Source organism: Molossus molossus, unplaced genomic scaffold (assembly GCF_014108415.1).
Source record: "Molossus molossus isolate mMolMol1 unplaced genomic scaffold, mMolMol1.p scaffold_m16_p_5, whole genome shotgun sequence".
Classification (NCBI taxonomy): domain Eukaryota; kingdom Metazoa; phylum Chordata; class Mammalia; order Chiroptera; family Molossidae; genus Molossus; species Molossus molossus.
Genome location: NW_023425388.1, coordinates 63,101,863 through 63,116,083, shown reverse-complemented (window position 1 = coordinate 63,116,083; position 14,221 = coordinate 63,101,863). Strand labels below are relative to the sequence as shown.

General features: G+C 44.3%; 1 protein-coding gene across 1 annotated transcript in view; it reads right to left on the bottom strand.

Annotated features, from left to right (window-relative positions):
* HACD2 (3-hydroxyacyl-CoA dehydratase 2) overlaps positions 1 to 12,019 on the bottom strand; it is a 109,169-nt gene extending 97,150 nt beyond the window's left edge. The window contains exons 1-2 of the mRNA XM_036243281.1: positions 11,819 to 12,019; positions 8,811 to 8,928 (exon numbers count right to left, since the gene is read on the bottom strand). Of these exons, the coding sequence (XP_036099174.1) occupies positions 8,811 to 8,928; positions 11,819 to 11,973 (273 nt within the window). The 5' untranslated portion in view covers positions 11,974 to 12,019. The remainder of the gene's footprint in view (positions 1 to 8,810; positions 8,929 to 11,818) is intronic.
* Positions 12,020 to 14,221: the final 2,202 nt, after the last annotated feature.

Genomic DNA, 14,221 nt, shown 5'->3' with positions numbered 1-14,221 from the left:
GAGGTTGGGGAAGAAAGGGAGTTCCAGTGGTCCATCAGGTATTCCAAGATGGACAATGGCAGGTAAATGGCACAGAGAGCAATGTACATATACTGAAGACGGACTGCATCAGTCTCAATGATCAACGTCTTCGCAGAGACAACCTCAACCCACTGGAATCCTCACTGTCAGTCAGAGGCACATCCAATCATAAGTATTTGAAAGTGTCTGCTACAATTAGTCTTATGTTAACTAAACATATTCAGAAACCCAAATTCTCTCAAAAACAATTTTAAACTGATATAATGTAGCATCAATATACTATTTTCTAATCTTTTTCACTCAACTCTAACAAAGCTGCAAACAAAAGAATCTGTCCTTGCCCTGGCTGGTGTAGCACAGTTGAGAGAGAGAAAGAAACATCAATGTTGGAGTGTCGTCCCTTACACCAAAAGGTGGCAGGTTCAATTCCCAGTCAGGTTACGTGGTGAGGTAACCCAGTATTTCTCTCTCACACTGATGTCTCTCTCCATCCCTTTCTCAAATCAATTAAAAAAAAAAATTGTCCTTGTCACTGAATATCATGAATCCAAAAACAAAACAAAACAAAAAGAATGAAGTAAAAACTTATCCAAAGCTCATTGTAGATTAATGGCATTTTAAAAAAATTGAGATATAATTTACATATCATAAAATTCACCCATTTAAAGTGTACAATATAGTGGTTTTTACATGTTCACTGGGCTATACAACTGTCACCACTACCAATTCAAGAATATTTTCATCACCTTAAAAAGAAATCCTGTACCCATTAGCAGTCACTCCTCTGGGCCCCCAGCAATGGACAATTTACTTTCTGTCTCTAGGGATCTGCCTATTCTGGACATTTCATATAAATGGAATCAAACAATGTGGCTTTTGTATCTGGCTTCTTTCTTTCACATAGCATGTTTTCAAGATTCATCCATGTTATGATATGTACCAATCATTCATTCATTTTATTGTATGGAAACACCTCATTTTGTTCATCCATGACTGTATCTTTAAATATATTTTTGCTACCTATGTTAATTAGCTCTCAGAATTACTCAATACTCAATGCAACACACACTGTATTTGTTCACACATTGATCTGTTGGCCCACAGATTATCAGTATTTTACTACTTTCTGTCAATTTATAAATCATCTCATACACTATCATCTTTCTTGTATTGCATCTCAGTACTTTGGTAAATACTACTTGGGCTTTCCACCTAACACCCCCCTTTCTAGAAATTGCCCCTTCTTTCCAACTTCTACATAACGTGACCTTGCTCCTGTGTACATGTGACTAGTCTAGGTATGAACTCCTGATCAAGCTGGATAAATTAGGCCCTTCACTGGGAATGTGGAACTGGGAATAAGATTCTGTTTCCAACTAGCTTCTTTCTACTGGCAGGAACTGCAATCTTAGGAGCTTTTCTGTTGTTACCATTGTCTGCTATGTAGACTGAAAAACCAAAAAAACTAGTCTGCAAGAAGACAAGAAAGAATCAGAGACAAAGACAGAGAGAGACTAGCAAAGATAAGATACTGAGTCAGAACTCGTGGGTTCCCTATGGTGCTCCAGTCCCTGACTACAGGCCATTCCTAAGGCCCAGTGGCATCCCTGTCCTTGGATTCCATGGAACATCCTGTACCTTACAATAAATCTCCCTTACTGTATAAGTTAGTAAAGGAGGTTTCTATAATTTCCAGCCAAGGGTCCTATTATAATCACCTATCCAATAAGATTTTAAGCTTTTTATTAGCAAAGGGTCAACCTCCACAGGACCTATTACAGAGACCCAAACACGTACTTATTTAAATTATCACCTGTGAAATAATTTGGAAAGTTTACTATAAGAAATACTCGCCCTGGCCCGTTTGGCTCAGCGGTTGGAGTGTCGGCCTGCGGTACAGAGAGACCCGGGTTTGGTTCCCGCTAAGGGCATGTACCTCGGTTGCAGTTTGTCCCCGGCCCTGGTTGGTCGTGCGGGTGGCAGCCATTCGATGTGTCCCTTCACATCAATGTTTCTCTCTCTCTCTCTTCCTCTCTCTCCCTCCCGCTCTATCTGAACAAAAGATGGAAAAATGTCCTCGGGTGAGGATAAAAAAAAAAAAAAAAAAAAAAAATTGCCCTGGCCAGTTTGGCTCAGCGGTTAGAGCATCGGCCTGCGGTCCGGAGAGACCCGGGTTCGGTTTCCAGGTTCGGTTGCAGTTTGTCCCCGGCCCTGGTTGGTCGTGCGGGTGGCAGCCACTCGATGTGTCCCTTCACGTCGATGTTTCTCTCTCTCTCTCTCCCTTCCTCTCTCTCCCTCCCACTCTATCTGTACAAAAAAATGGAAAAATATCCTCGGGTGAGAATAAAAAAAAAAAAAAAAGAAAGAAATACTCAAGACATTATTAAATGAGTATGAACAAAAAAATTAGGATTTGTATCCATTTTATATATATATTATATATATATTTATTATTTATATATATATATATATTTATCCTTACTTGAGGACATTTTTCCATGTTTTGTTCAGATAGAGTGGGAGGGAGAGAGAGGAAGAGAGAAGAGAGAGAGAGAGAGAGAGAGAGAGAGAAACACTGCCGTGAAAGGGACACATCGAGTGACTGCCTCCCGCATGACCCAACCAGGGCCGGGGACAAACTGCAACTGAGGTACGTGCCCTCAGCGGGAACCGAACCCGGGTCTCTCTCGACCGCAGGCCAACACTCTAACTGCTGAGCCAAACTGGCCAGGGCTGTATCCATTTTATATAAAGCTATATTACTGTAACACCAGGTCAATATATCTTGGCACCTATTTTGCAAAAAATCCTATAATTTTCTGAGAAATAAAACTGTCTATTTATATTACCCACTACATGCCCACTTGCACTTGGTTGGTAAATTTTTTTAAATCTTTTAAAAGGCAATGTGTTATGTTTTCCTAAGATTTAAAGTTTCTTGAGAACAAGTAATCTCTATTTGCTTTTCAAGCAAAACCCCACAGAACCTACTAAATAACATTCAGCATAGTGACATAATGAGTAGCTGACCTCCCTGCATTCCTTTTCTCTACCTGTAAACAAGCTATATTGGTAAACACTAATAGTTCCCATAAGGATAACTCATCTTTAAACAATACTGTGCACATGTGATTATTGTACAGTGTAAGCTGGGTGAGCAATAAAACACTCCTCAACTGACAACGCAAGAAGTGTGGTTTTAGTAAGTTTCCCCTGTTGTCCCAGGCTGAGGAGTCTCCTACAATCACTGCCAATTCTCTGCATATTTCTGGGAGTCTTCACTGCATTATGCAGAGTTCTTTTCCCAAAAATCAAACCCAGGATTTGCTACTTATTTGATTCTCAGTGGGAATAACAGAAATAAAACCAAAAATCCAAATTATTGTCTTAAATCCTTATTAAAAATTCTATAGGGATAGCCTTGGACTAATCTTTCAAAGTCTAAGATTTGGTTCCTGAGTGGATTTTGTATCATGCTATTTAATGTCACAACCTTTCCTAAGATATACTTAAAAAAAATTTTTTTTATCCTCACCCGAGGACACTTCTCCATTTTTTGTTCAGATAGAGTGGGTGAAAGGGACACATCGAGTGGCTGCCACACGCACAATCAACCAGGGCCGAGGACAAACTGCAACCGAGGTACATGCCCCTAGCGGGAACTGAACCTGGGTCTCTCTGGACCACAGGCCGACGCTCTAACCGCTGAGCCAAACCGGCCAGGGTGATATACTTAAATTTTTAAAATAACACTTTCAATATTATAAAGTCTTACAGAGATAGAATCCCCTTTAAATTATTGAAGTATTCTAACTTTTTCTTTTAAATCCTCATTGAGGACATGTTTTTACTGACTTTAGAGAGAGAGGAAGGGAAGGGGAAAAGAGAGAAACATAATATGCACCATAACCAGGGATCAAACCCATAACCTAAGTATGTGCCCTGACCAAGGATGGAACCCGCAACTTTTCAGTGTACGGATGACGCTCCAACCAACTGAGCTACATGGGCCAGGGCACAGTATCACAACTTCTTACCATATTAAGCACTGGGCAGTTTATGATCGTCTTGACCCCAAACTTCCTTCTTTATAGCTTGAGACTATTGTATTGACCAAAGCTCTGGGAGACAAAGTACTAGTCACTACTGCCCACTTCCAAAAAAATTCAAAACTAGACTTCTGGTCAAGATGATGGCATAGGTAAATGCAGTACTCCCCTCCTCCCACAACCACAACAAAATTACAACTAAGCTACAGAACAAACATCCTTCAGACTGCCTGAAATCAAGCTGAATGAATTCCTACAACTACGAAATTAAAGAAGCCACATCGAGACTGGTAGGAGGCACGAACAGGCTGGTCCCACATGTGGGTGCTGGCAGACATGCTGGCAGAAGCCGTTGTTCCTTTGATGAACCCATCCCCGACAGGGCTGGCAGAGGGGTGGCATATCTGGGACTCCAACAACCTGACTTAGAAGTGTGCTTTGCTCTGGTGATTCCCTGAGGCCCAGCCTCACTCAACTTTTGGGCCCACCCAAGCTGTTTCCAGTGGCTTTACCATAGGATTGGCCTGTCTTGGCTCCTGCTTCAGATTTTCCTAAATTCTCTCAAACAAGCAGCATCTGGCCTCAGCTAGCCCCATTCCTCTCATTAAGTGGCCCCAGGCCTAACACTACAAGCAGCCATCTACAGATCCCTTTGTAGCTTATGCCTGGTGGCCCAAGGTAGAACACAGGTAGTGGTTGACCTTGCCCCAAAGTCAGCACACCCAGTGGACAGCTTCAGACCACATCAAAGCACCACCAACTTAACGACCTCCACAAGTGACACACTCAAGGAATGGACTCAGGGGGTACCAAAGCCCAGCTGAAGTAAGTATTGCTCTGTATGGTGGGGGAGGGGGGTGGCTGCACAGCTGATCATCCAACGTAGTCAGAGGTCAGTGGATAGTGGGCACAGCCAGTCCTTGCAGCTGATCAGCCTGAGTAAAACCCTCCCATTGACAAGCCAATAGCAATCAAGACTCAATTACAACAAAAGGGTGTACAGTCCATACAAGGTTGGGGGTTTGGTGGACGAACAAAATGTAACCTTGATGTATGCATTCTCGGGGCCTGGCCAAGGATCAAACTACGCATGAGAATAGATAAGGTATGCATATTGGGTTGGACTGTTACCCTGAAAGGGCCAATTGGATTTATAGCCCAAGACTGAATGTGTTTCTTATGTATCTCCGTGAGAGACAGCTGGAACAAGAAGAATGCTGGGCTTGGCTGAAAGGACAGCAGAAATGCCATCTCAAGGACTTATTACCTAAAACACCATGTAATCTAGCGAACTGCTTTGCAAATAAATCAGGCTGCATCAGAGATCAGAAGCATTTGCTCCCTTGTGATGCTCCCTCTCACTCCAAGCCGTGCCTGCTTATAGTTCATTGTGTTGTGACAATACCCGGCAGGCCAAGAGTCGGCAAATCCACACTAGGGGTGCACCTCGAGGGCCACCTAAGAGACCAGGGAGGCTGTGCTCCTGAACCCTACAGGACACCCACTACAACAGGCCACCCTAGGAAGCATAGGAGACATAGCAATTCTACCTAATACATGGAAACAAACACAGGGAGGCAGCCAAAATGAGGAGACAAAGAAACATGTCTCAAATGACAGAACAGAACAAAACTCCAGGAAAAGAATGAAATGAGCCCTGGCCAGTTTTGCTCAGTGGTTAGAGTGTCGACCTGCGGTCCAGAAACACCCGGGTTCGGTTCCCGCTAAGGGCACGTACCTTGGTTGCAGTTTGTCCCCAGCCCTGGTTGGGTTGTGCGGGTGGCAGCCACTCGATGTGTCCCTTTCACATCAATGTTTCTCTCCCTCTCCCTCCCACTCTATCTGAACAAAAAAAAATGGAAAAAATGTCCTTGGGTGAAGATTAAAAAAAGAATGAAATGAAATGGATATAAGCAATCTAACAGATGCAGAGTTCAAAACACTGGTTATAAGGACACTCAATGAATTTAGTGAAAATTTCAAGAAACTTAGTGAGGACCTCAGTAGCATAACAGAGGACCAGTCAAAAATGAAGGATGCATTAAATGAAATAAAGAATAATTTATAGGAAATCAATAGTAGAGTAGGTGAAGCCAAGAAGCAAACCATCAATTTGGAATATAAGGAAGCAAAAAACACCCAATCAGAATAACAAAAAGAAAAAAAAATCCCAAAAAAATGATGATAGTGTAAGGAGCCTCTGGGACAACTTCAAGAGTGCCAACATTCGCATCTTGGGTGTGCCAGAAGAAGAGAGAGAATAAGAAATCAAAAATCTATTTGAAACAATAATGGCAGAAAACTTCCCTAACTTGGTGAAGGAAACAGATATATACGTCCAGGAAGCACAGAGAGTCCCAAACAAGATGAACCCCAAAGAGGCCCACACCAAGACACATCATCATCAAAATGCAAAAGGTTCAAGACAAAGAGAGAATCTTAAAAGCAGCAAGAGAAAAGCAGTTAGTTACCTACAATGGAGCTCCCATAAGACCGTCAGCCAATTTCTCAAAAAAAAAAAAAAAAGTCTGCAGGCCAGAGGGGAGTAGCAAGAAATATTTCAAGTGATGAAAGCCAGGACCTACAACCAAGATTACTCTATTCTGCAACACTATCATTTAGAATCGATGATCATATAAAGAGTTTCCCAGACAAGAAAAAGCTAAAGGAGTTCATCACCACTAAACCAGTATTATATGAAATGTTGACAGGTCTTCTTGGAGAAAATAAAAAAATATGAACAATAAAATGGAATAAACACGTATCTACCAACAACTGAATCTACAAACAAAATGAGCAAGCAGAACAGAAAAAGACTCATAGATACAGAGAACTTTTTGTTGGTTGCCAGATGGGAGGGGGGTTGAGGGGATGGATGAAAAAGATGAAGGGATTAAGAAGTACAAATTAGTTATTAACTGATGAACCTCAAAGGGAAGGGGGGAGGTGGGGGCAGGAAGACAGAAACCAAAGAAGTCATATGCATATATGCATAACCAACAGACACAGACAATAGTGTGGGGAAGGCAGGAGAGGGGTGGGAGGGGGTCAAGGTGGGAAAAAAGAAGGGACATCTATAATACATTCAACAATAAAAAGAAGTTTAAAAAAAATAATTCAAAATTCTTAAGTTCAAAAATGGCCCACACTAAAATTTGCTTGTTTCCTCAGATTCAAACTATTAGGACAGGAAAGGGCTTTGGAAATCTACTTTAACATTATTATTTTAGAAATGAGAAAATGAGATGAACAAGAGATAAATGACTTGCCCAAATTCATAGAGTTAAGTTGGTAAAAACAGCATACTTAGAATGAGGGTACTCAGACTCCCGTTGGAAGTCCATTTCATCATACCATCTCCCAAAAATGTGTACGTACACAGTATTGAAATCTCTCTGCCTCCTGAGAGGAAAAAAAAAACCACTAAAATTTTCTGCTTTCAAATGAGAGGGTGAGAGGTTGAGGTATCAGAACTCATATCATGGATGTAAATGCTTTTCTTATATAGCCTTCAGAATGTCATAATGGGCTTGCCCTGGAGGCTCAGTGAAATGAGACGAAATACCAGGTCTCTTCAGCCTGAAGGTTTTTCACCATAATAAACCATGGTAGCTACTAACTTTGAGTGCCCAAAGCTATCCTCACTTCCCTTTTCCTAGACCTGCCTCACTGGCAAGAGCGATTGGTCTAAGTAAGGCCAACCAGAATCCTTCCCTAGAACTGGGACACCAGATGCTCAGAAAAATCAACTCCCTCCCTGTTTCCTACTATGTGGAGAAGGCAGTCTGCAGTAGGAGAGTCTAAAACCAACATTCAACAAGAAATAGATAAGCAGAGATAAGAGATGGAAAGAGTGTGGCAATGTCAAACCCTTGGTTCTCATTCCTGAGGTGGTTCCTCTGATTTTGTAAGTTGAACCTTTATCTTTATCAACCACAGAAACCAGTAACTCCTTTTTTTCCTTAAAATAGTTTGAATTGGGTTTCTATCACTTGCAGCTCAAAAATCCTAACATATACTGGCCCCAGGAAACAGGACTAGAGATACCCTTAATAAAGGAAAATTAATAAGCTTTTGCCTAAAAAGTTATTTTTTAGCCTGGCCAGTGTGAGCATTGTCCCATGGACTATGAGGCCTTGTTCGATTCCCCGTCAGGGCACGTGCCCAGGTTGCAGGTTCGATCCCAGTAGGGGCTTGCGGGAGGAAGCCAATCGATGTTTCTCTCTCATATCAATGTTTCTCTCTCATATCAATGTTTCTCTCTCTTCTTTCCTTTCACTAAAAAAACAAAACAAAACAAAACATATTTTTTTAAAAACATTTTTTAATTTGGATGCCTTTAAACAGGCTCTGCCATTTCTTTTATCTACCACTCCTGACATACTATACCCAGCAATTTCCTGTCTCCATTAAATGCCTGGCCCCTTAAAGCATCTGAGTTTGCTAATACTTCCCTAGTATGTCTGTAGAATTTTTAAAAATCCCAATATAAGCTTGTTTCACTTGATTTCCAACAGAAGTAGAATGTAAAATATTTTCCAGGTAACACAAATTAAATGAGATTGTACTTCATCTAGAATATCAAAAAGTTGGTCCAGATATCACCATTATAGTACACTATAAGGCAAGTATTCAAAATTTAAAGCAAATCCAACAGATGAGGCTACTTCAATATAATTTAGTAGCATTTTTTTTTTTTTATAACAATAGAAATCAACAACAACAAATCTCAGGACCTACCTCCAATAAGGCTCCTGTTTGGAAGAATTTCAAAGGCTTTTCAATTGAATAATAAAGGCTATGATAGCTGCCCTTAGCCAGGTATGCTCTGACGAGACCAACAGCTATAACAAGCCACCTAGAAAAAGAGAAAAAAGAGCAATCAGAAAAAAAAGGTAAGTAGGATTTAAGGTAATAGGAAGATGTAGTCATTACAGATATTGCTAATGGTGAGTTCAAGAATCAGTGATCTGGATTTACCAACTCTAACTCTCAAACGCCAATACACAGAAATGTTGCACCGTACAAGAGCACTCTGAAAAAGCACAGTGGCACCTCACGCATCTGGAGCTCGGCTTTTTGGCAACCTTGCCTGTTGAGAACAAGGCCAAAATGAAAGGAATAATCTAAACTGGTCCCTGAGCAGCTAAAGTAATGCCAGAGAGTCTAAGACAAGAGGAAAACTAAAGTGTTAAGGAAAAATTTAAATGGCTTGTGTAGTTAAAAGGTCAGTAATAATAATAGGGTGGAGAGAAGATGTTTTAAGCCATTTTCCAAGTATCTCACTGAAACATACCCATAACTTAAAATCTATCCTTTTTAAATTGCAAGAATAGGTTAGATTTTTTTTAAAGAATAAAAGGTTTTTTTAAGTTGAATTTCCCAAAATCAATTCAGTAAAGAAATCCAGATCAATACAAAAAGCAAAACAGGAAAACACTTAGGCATATGTAACTGTAAATATTTCTTTTCTTCTGTCCTTCTCAAAAATAAATTTCTCAGGCCCAGAAATTTTTTCATTTAAGTTCTATAAGGAAACAAATAGACCTTTATTAAGGTATGTCTCCTTGAAGGCACTAATAGGTTTACCTATCTGTATATTCTCAACTATATAATGGGGTATTGTATGTTATTTCTACAAAATGTCATACAAAGACACCAAACAATTTATAAAAGAAAAAAACGAACTCCTTAATGGTGTAACTAGTCCAGCATTAGCAGCCTAGAAAAAAAGCTTATTTTACTCTCACAGTCCCAATTTCTCTTTCTAGATATCACTTCTTACCCTCCACCCTCTTCTCTACATTCATTGCCCAGGAATAATGACTTCTTCCTTCCTCAATGTACCCTAAAATCCCTCTCCAGGTCCAATGCTCTCATCAATGCCCTTGTTAAGGCAAGAATGTTACATATAAATGTAAATACATACAGAATCCTGAATACTCTTTTAAAATCATTGTGACCACATATGTGACAAAGAAAATTTGCATCTGTAATATACTTATTTTTGCCACCCACAGGACGCCAACCCTGCCGGGGACAAACTGTAACCAAGGTACATGTCCTTAGGGGGAACCAAACCCGGGCCTCTCTGATCCATGGGCTGAGGCTCTAACCGCTGAGCCAAACCAGCCAAGGGTCTGTAATATTTCTTTGTTGGCCTGTGAGTAGAGAGAAATAGGCTCTAGATTTCTAATACTAGCAATAAAGCCTATGGTTCTCCTAACATGTATTTTTTTTTTGTATGTGAAAAAGCAAGGTGCCGAACTGTTAATATGACCCTAGCACTTGCGTTTTAAAAATGGGCATGGGGGTAGGGGGAAATGCATATACATTTTTACTTGTATCAGCAAGGATACACAAAATAAACTGCCTCCAGGGAAGGGGTCTGGGTGCAAGGGAAGACAGAGAAGGACATTTTTCACCATATGCCCTTGTATATATTTTGAATTTTGCACCCGCCAATGCATTGCCCATTGTAAAAACAAATAAAAATGGATGTCCAGCCCTGGCCAGCTTGGCTCAGCGGTTAGAGCGTCCGCCTGCGGTCCGGAGAGACCAGGTTCGGTTCCCGCTAAGGGCACGTACCTCGGTTGCAGTTTGTCCCCAGCCCTGGTTGGTCGTGCGGGTGGCAGGCACTCGATGTGTCCCTTTTACATCGATGTTTCCCTCTCTCTCTCTTCCTCTCTCTCCCTCCTACTCTATCTGTACAAAAAATGGAAAAATGTCCTTGGATGAGGATTAAAAAAAATAAATAAATGGATGTCCACTATATAGTTCTTTCAAGTTTTCTTTACGCTTGAAAATTTCGTAAGAAAAAGATTAAGGAAAATGTTTTACACACAAGTCAAATTTAAAAATATATAACAAATGGTCTGATCTTGTGATCCCCCTCACCAAAAATCATGGAATCAAAGACTTGGAGGAACCCGGAAGATCCCTGAGCCAAACCCTTCAGTTTTGCAGATGAAAAATCGGAAGCCAAGAGAAATAAATTTATCCAAAATCACACATCTAATTAGTGTCAGAACTAGAACTAAAAACACGCTGGGACAAGGAATGGACTGCAATGAGGGAGAAACGAGAGAGGGTAAACCCGATTGGCGATCTATTGCCCTCCTCCCCAGGAGCTCTGCCTTCCACCTCCAGTGCCTTCCCCACCCCCAATCTATCCTTAAAAAAAGTTTAAACTCATCTGAAGCACAGCTCTGCTCACGTCACTGGTCAAAAACTTTGAAAGCTTTTCCATTACCTTTCAGATTATATATGGCTCAGCCTGGATTTTGAAAACAGCCGCCTAAACACATGGTCACTCCGCAGCCACAGCTCTCCCCACTCCCTAGGGGGAAACAGCTCGCCATTCGTGACTGGCCGCCCAGGCTCCCCGCGCTGCAGGATCGCCCCGCACACCGCCCCCAGGCCTGGGCCAGTGACCAGCGCCCCGTGCTCCCCAGGCCCTCCAGACCCGCGCCTGGGCAGCCTTCCCGTGCCCCGCGGGAGCCCCGAACTCCTGCTCGGGGCACACCCGCTGCCGGGGAACTTGCTCGGCCCGCGCCCAGGCGGCAGTCCGGGGCAGGCACCATGGCCGTTCAGCGACCGGCTGCCCTCAGCGCCCAGAAGCCGGGTCCGGGCCGCCCGGCTGCGCGGCGCACGGTGGGCCGGCCCGGCCGCTCCGCCGCCCGCGGAGCCCCCTCACCAGCCAGGCTCGTTCCCCGCCTCCCCGAGCCCCAGCCTCAACCCAGCCTCACCCCGCTGTCATCACTACATTGTAGATAACTAGGTACGCCGTGGCCACAGGCCCCCCGCCCTTCTTCTTTCGTGCGCCGCTGGCTTCGCCGGCCCCAGTCCGGCCCGCGCCTCCCCCATTCCCCTTGGTCGCAGCAGTCACCGCCGCTGCCGCCATGGCTAAAGCCTGAAGCTCGCAACCCTACTGCGAGCACCACCGCCCGAACTCGGCCCTGAGAGATGGCGGTGGGAGGGGCGAGGAGGCGGTGGGAGGGGCGAGGAGGCGGGGCTGAGGCCGCGGGGCGGGGCCCGGGACAGGCCCACGGCGGCCGCCATCATGGAGGAGGGCAAAGATGCTCCCAGCGCTCCCCGCCCCTCTGTTCGCCTCAATCGCTGCCGCCATCTTGGACCAGGGCAAGCACCGCCTCTCTCCCGCTCCCGCTAATAACCTCCGGCGCCATCTTGGGTGAGATTAGTGTCAGTTTCGGCCACCCCCCCTAGGTCCGCTGTTTCTGCCATCTGGATGCTTTGTCTTTTCGGCTTAGTCTCTCTCTTCTGTAACTTATGCCTCCATGTTGGATGAAGAAAAGGATGCTTTCGTTCTTCTCATCTTGACGTCTCCCAGCGTTCTTATCTCCACCTCTATGTAGCGATGGACTAACCTGCCATTCTGGGTTAGGGCAATCGGCGCTGATCCGCTTCCCATCAAATAAGAGGCTGGCAGGGAGTAGCGCCTCTGCCAGGCGCTCGGCTCCTTAGGCGGTAGCCAGGTTGAAGATTCAGCCTCCCAAGGTGTCTTCCCTGTCTTTCGATTTTAAGTTGCCAGTGCAGCAGAGAACGTCACCGAGAAGTTGGCTCCTTTTACTATCGGAGTCAAGGCACTGTGGGCTAGGATCCAGTGGCCTCCGAGGGCCCAGAGTGTTCAAGTGCCCCTTCCAGCTGAAGCCACGTGGGCTCGCTGGTTGCGGAGGCCAGAGGAGGCCGAGGCTGCCAGGTGGTCAGCTGGGGCCAGGTGTGGAGTGGAGTGGGAAGCTTGATACCCACAGAGGCCCCACACAGAGGGATGCTGGCTTACATGGAAACCTGCCTGCTCCGGGAAACCCGAACCTGCGTCACCCAGTTTGCTTTCTATAAGCAATTTATAGAAGCAGGAAGCGAAAGGGGTCATTTCTAACATGGGGGCTCAATTAAAATGGTGGTTTACTTCCTCTATCATTCCCCCTTTTGATGCTATTAGCTGCTATTGCTGCCAATTGCATCATGATACAGATCTCTCTAATCTGGGTCTTCAGACCTTTGTAGGAGTTGATATCTTTACTGATACCGTTTCAGGGCCAGTATTTTGGCCGTGGCCCGCCTGGTTACAGTGGACTATGGTCCATATTATGAGGTACTCCAACAAACCTGTCTACCCAGGGACCTGTATGCCTGACACTTCTGACTCTGGTATCCAACAGTCCCTCCCAATTTCCCTATCACATATAATTTATTGTCCCAGAAACGTGTGTGGGGCCCAGCCTGGTTGCTACCTGGGAGAAAGCATTGTAGGAATTCCGCAGTCATAGCGGTGGCATATGTGAAGGGCTATGCAGGGAATCTATAGCTTGCTACAGGGGCTTGAATTGGGGCAGGGTCTGCTAAGCAAAGCATATTAAGCATCCAAAAGACAGACAAACCCAAGATATATTCCCCCAAAGCCAGTTGCTTCCAGGTGTTCCATTCTGTGGGGCTATAGTCATCGGTCCAATTCCTAATATTATAGCAAAACTTCCCACTGCAGTCAGGTACCATCCTGGGCAATTGTCCATTTCTCTGAGCCTCCGTCAATGCCTGGTTTCCTTTTCAGCTTCAGGGTCAGCAACCATGGCGGCTGGTCCTCTGGGTCCCCATCCATCCTCCTGGAACCCGCTGGTTCTGTTGCCCTCTTGGCTCAGCTGTGATGGATCCAGGGGGTGACTCCTGCAACATTAAGTGCAGTAGGGGCTGTTAGTATGACACGATGGGGCCCGGTTCACGTGGATTGGAGGGGTTTCTTTTTCCAGTCTTTAATCCACACATAGTCCCCTGGTTTATGTGAGTGGGCTGCCCGCCTCGTGGTAAGGGTCCTTGGCCTAATCCGGCCTGATGTATCTGGCTAAGTGTCTCCCCTAGCTTCTGGACCATACTTAGTCTGCCCTGATTCCCCTATAATCTGAAGCTCTCCTCTAGGTAGGGGTAGTATGGCTGGTGGCCTCCATAAACCAACTCAAATGGTGTATACCCTGTGACATTAGGGGCATTTCATACCCTGAATAATGCTAAGGGTAGCAGGTCTGGCCAGGGCAGGTTGGTCTCCTGATGGAACTTTGCAAGGGTTTCTTTTAGAGTCCGGTTCATGCGTTCCACCTTTCCTGAGCTCTGAGGGCGATAAGCAGTGTGTAGCTTCC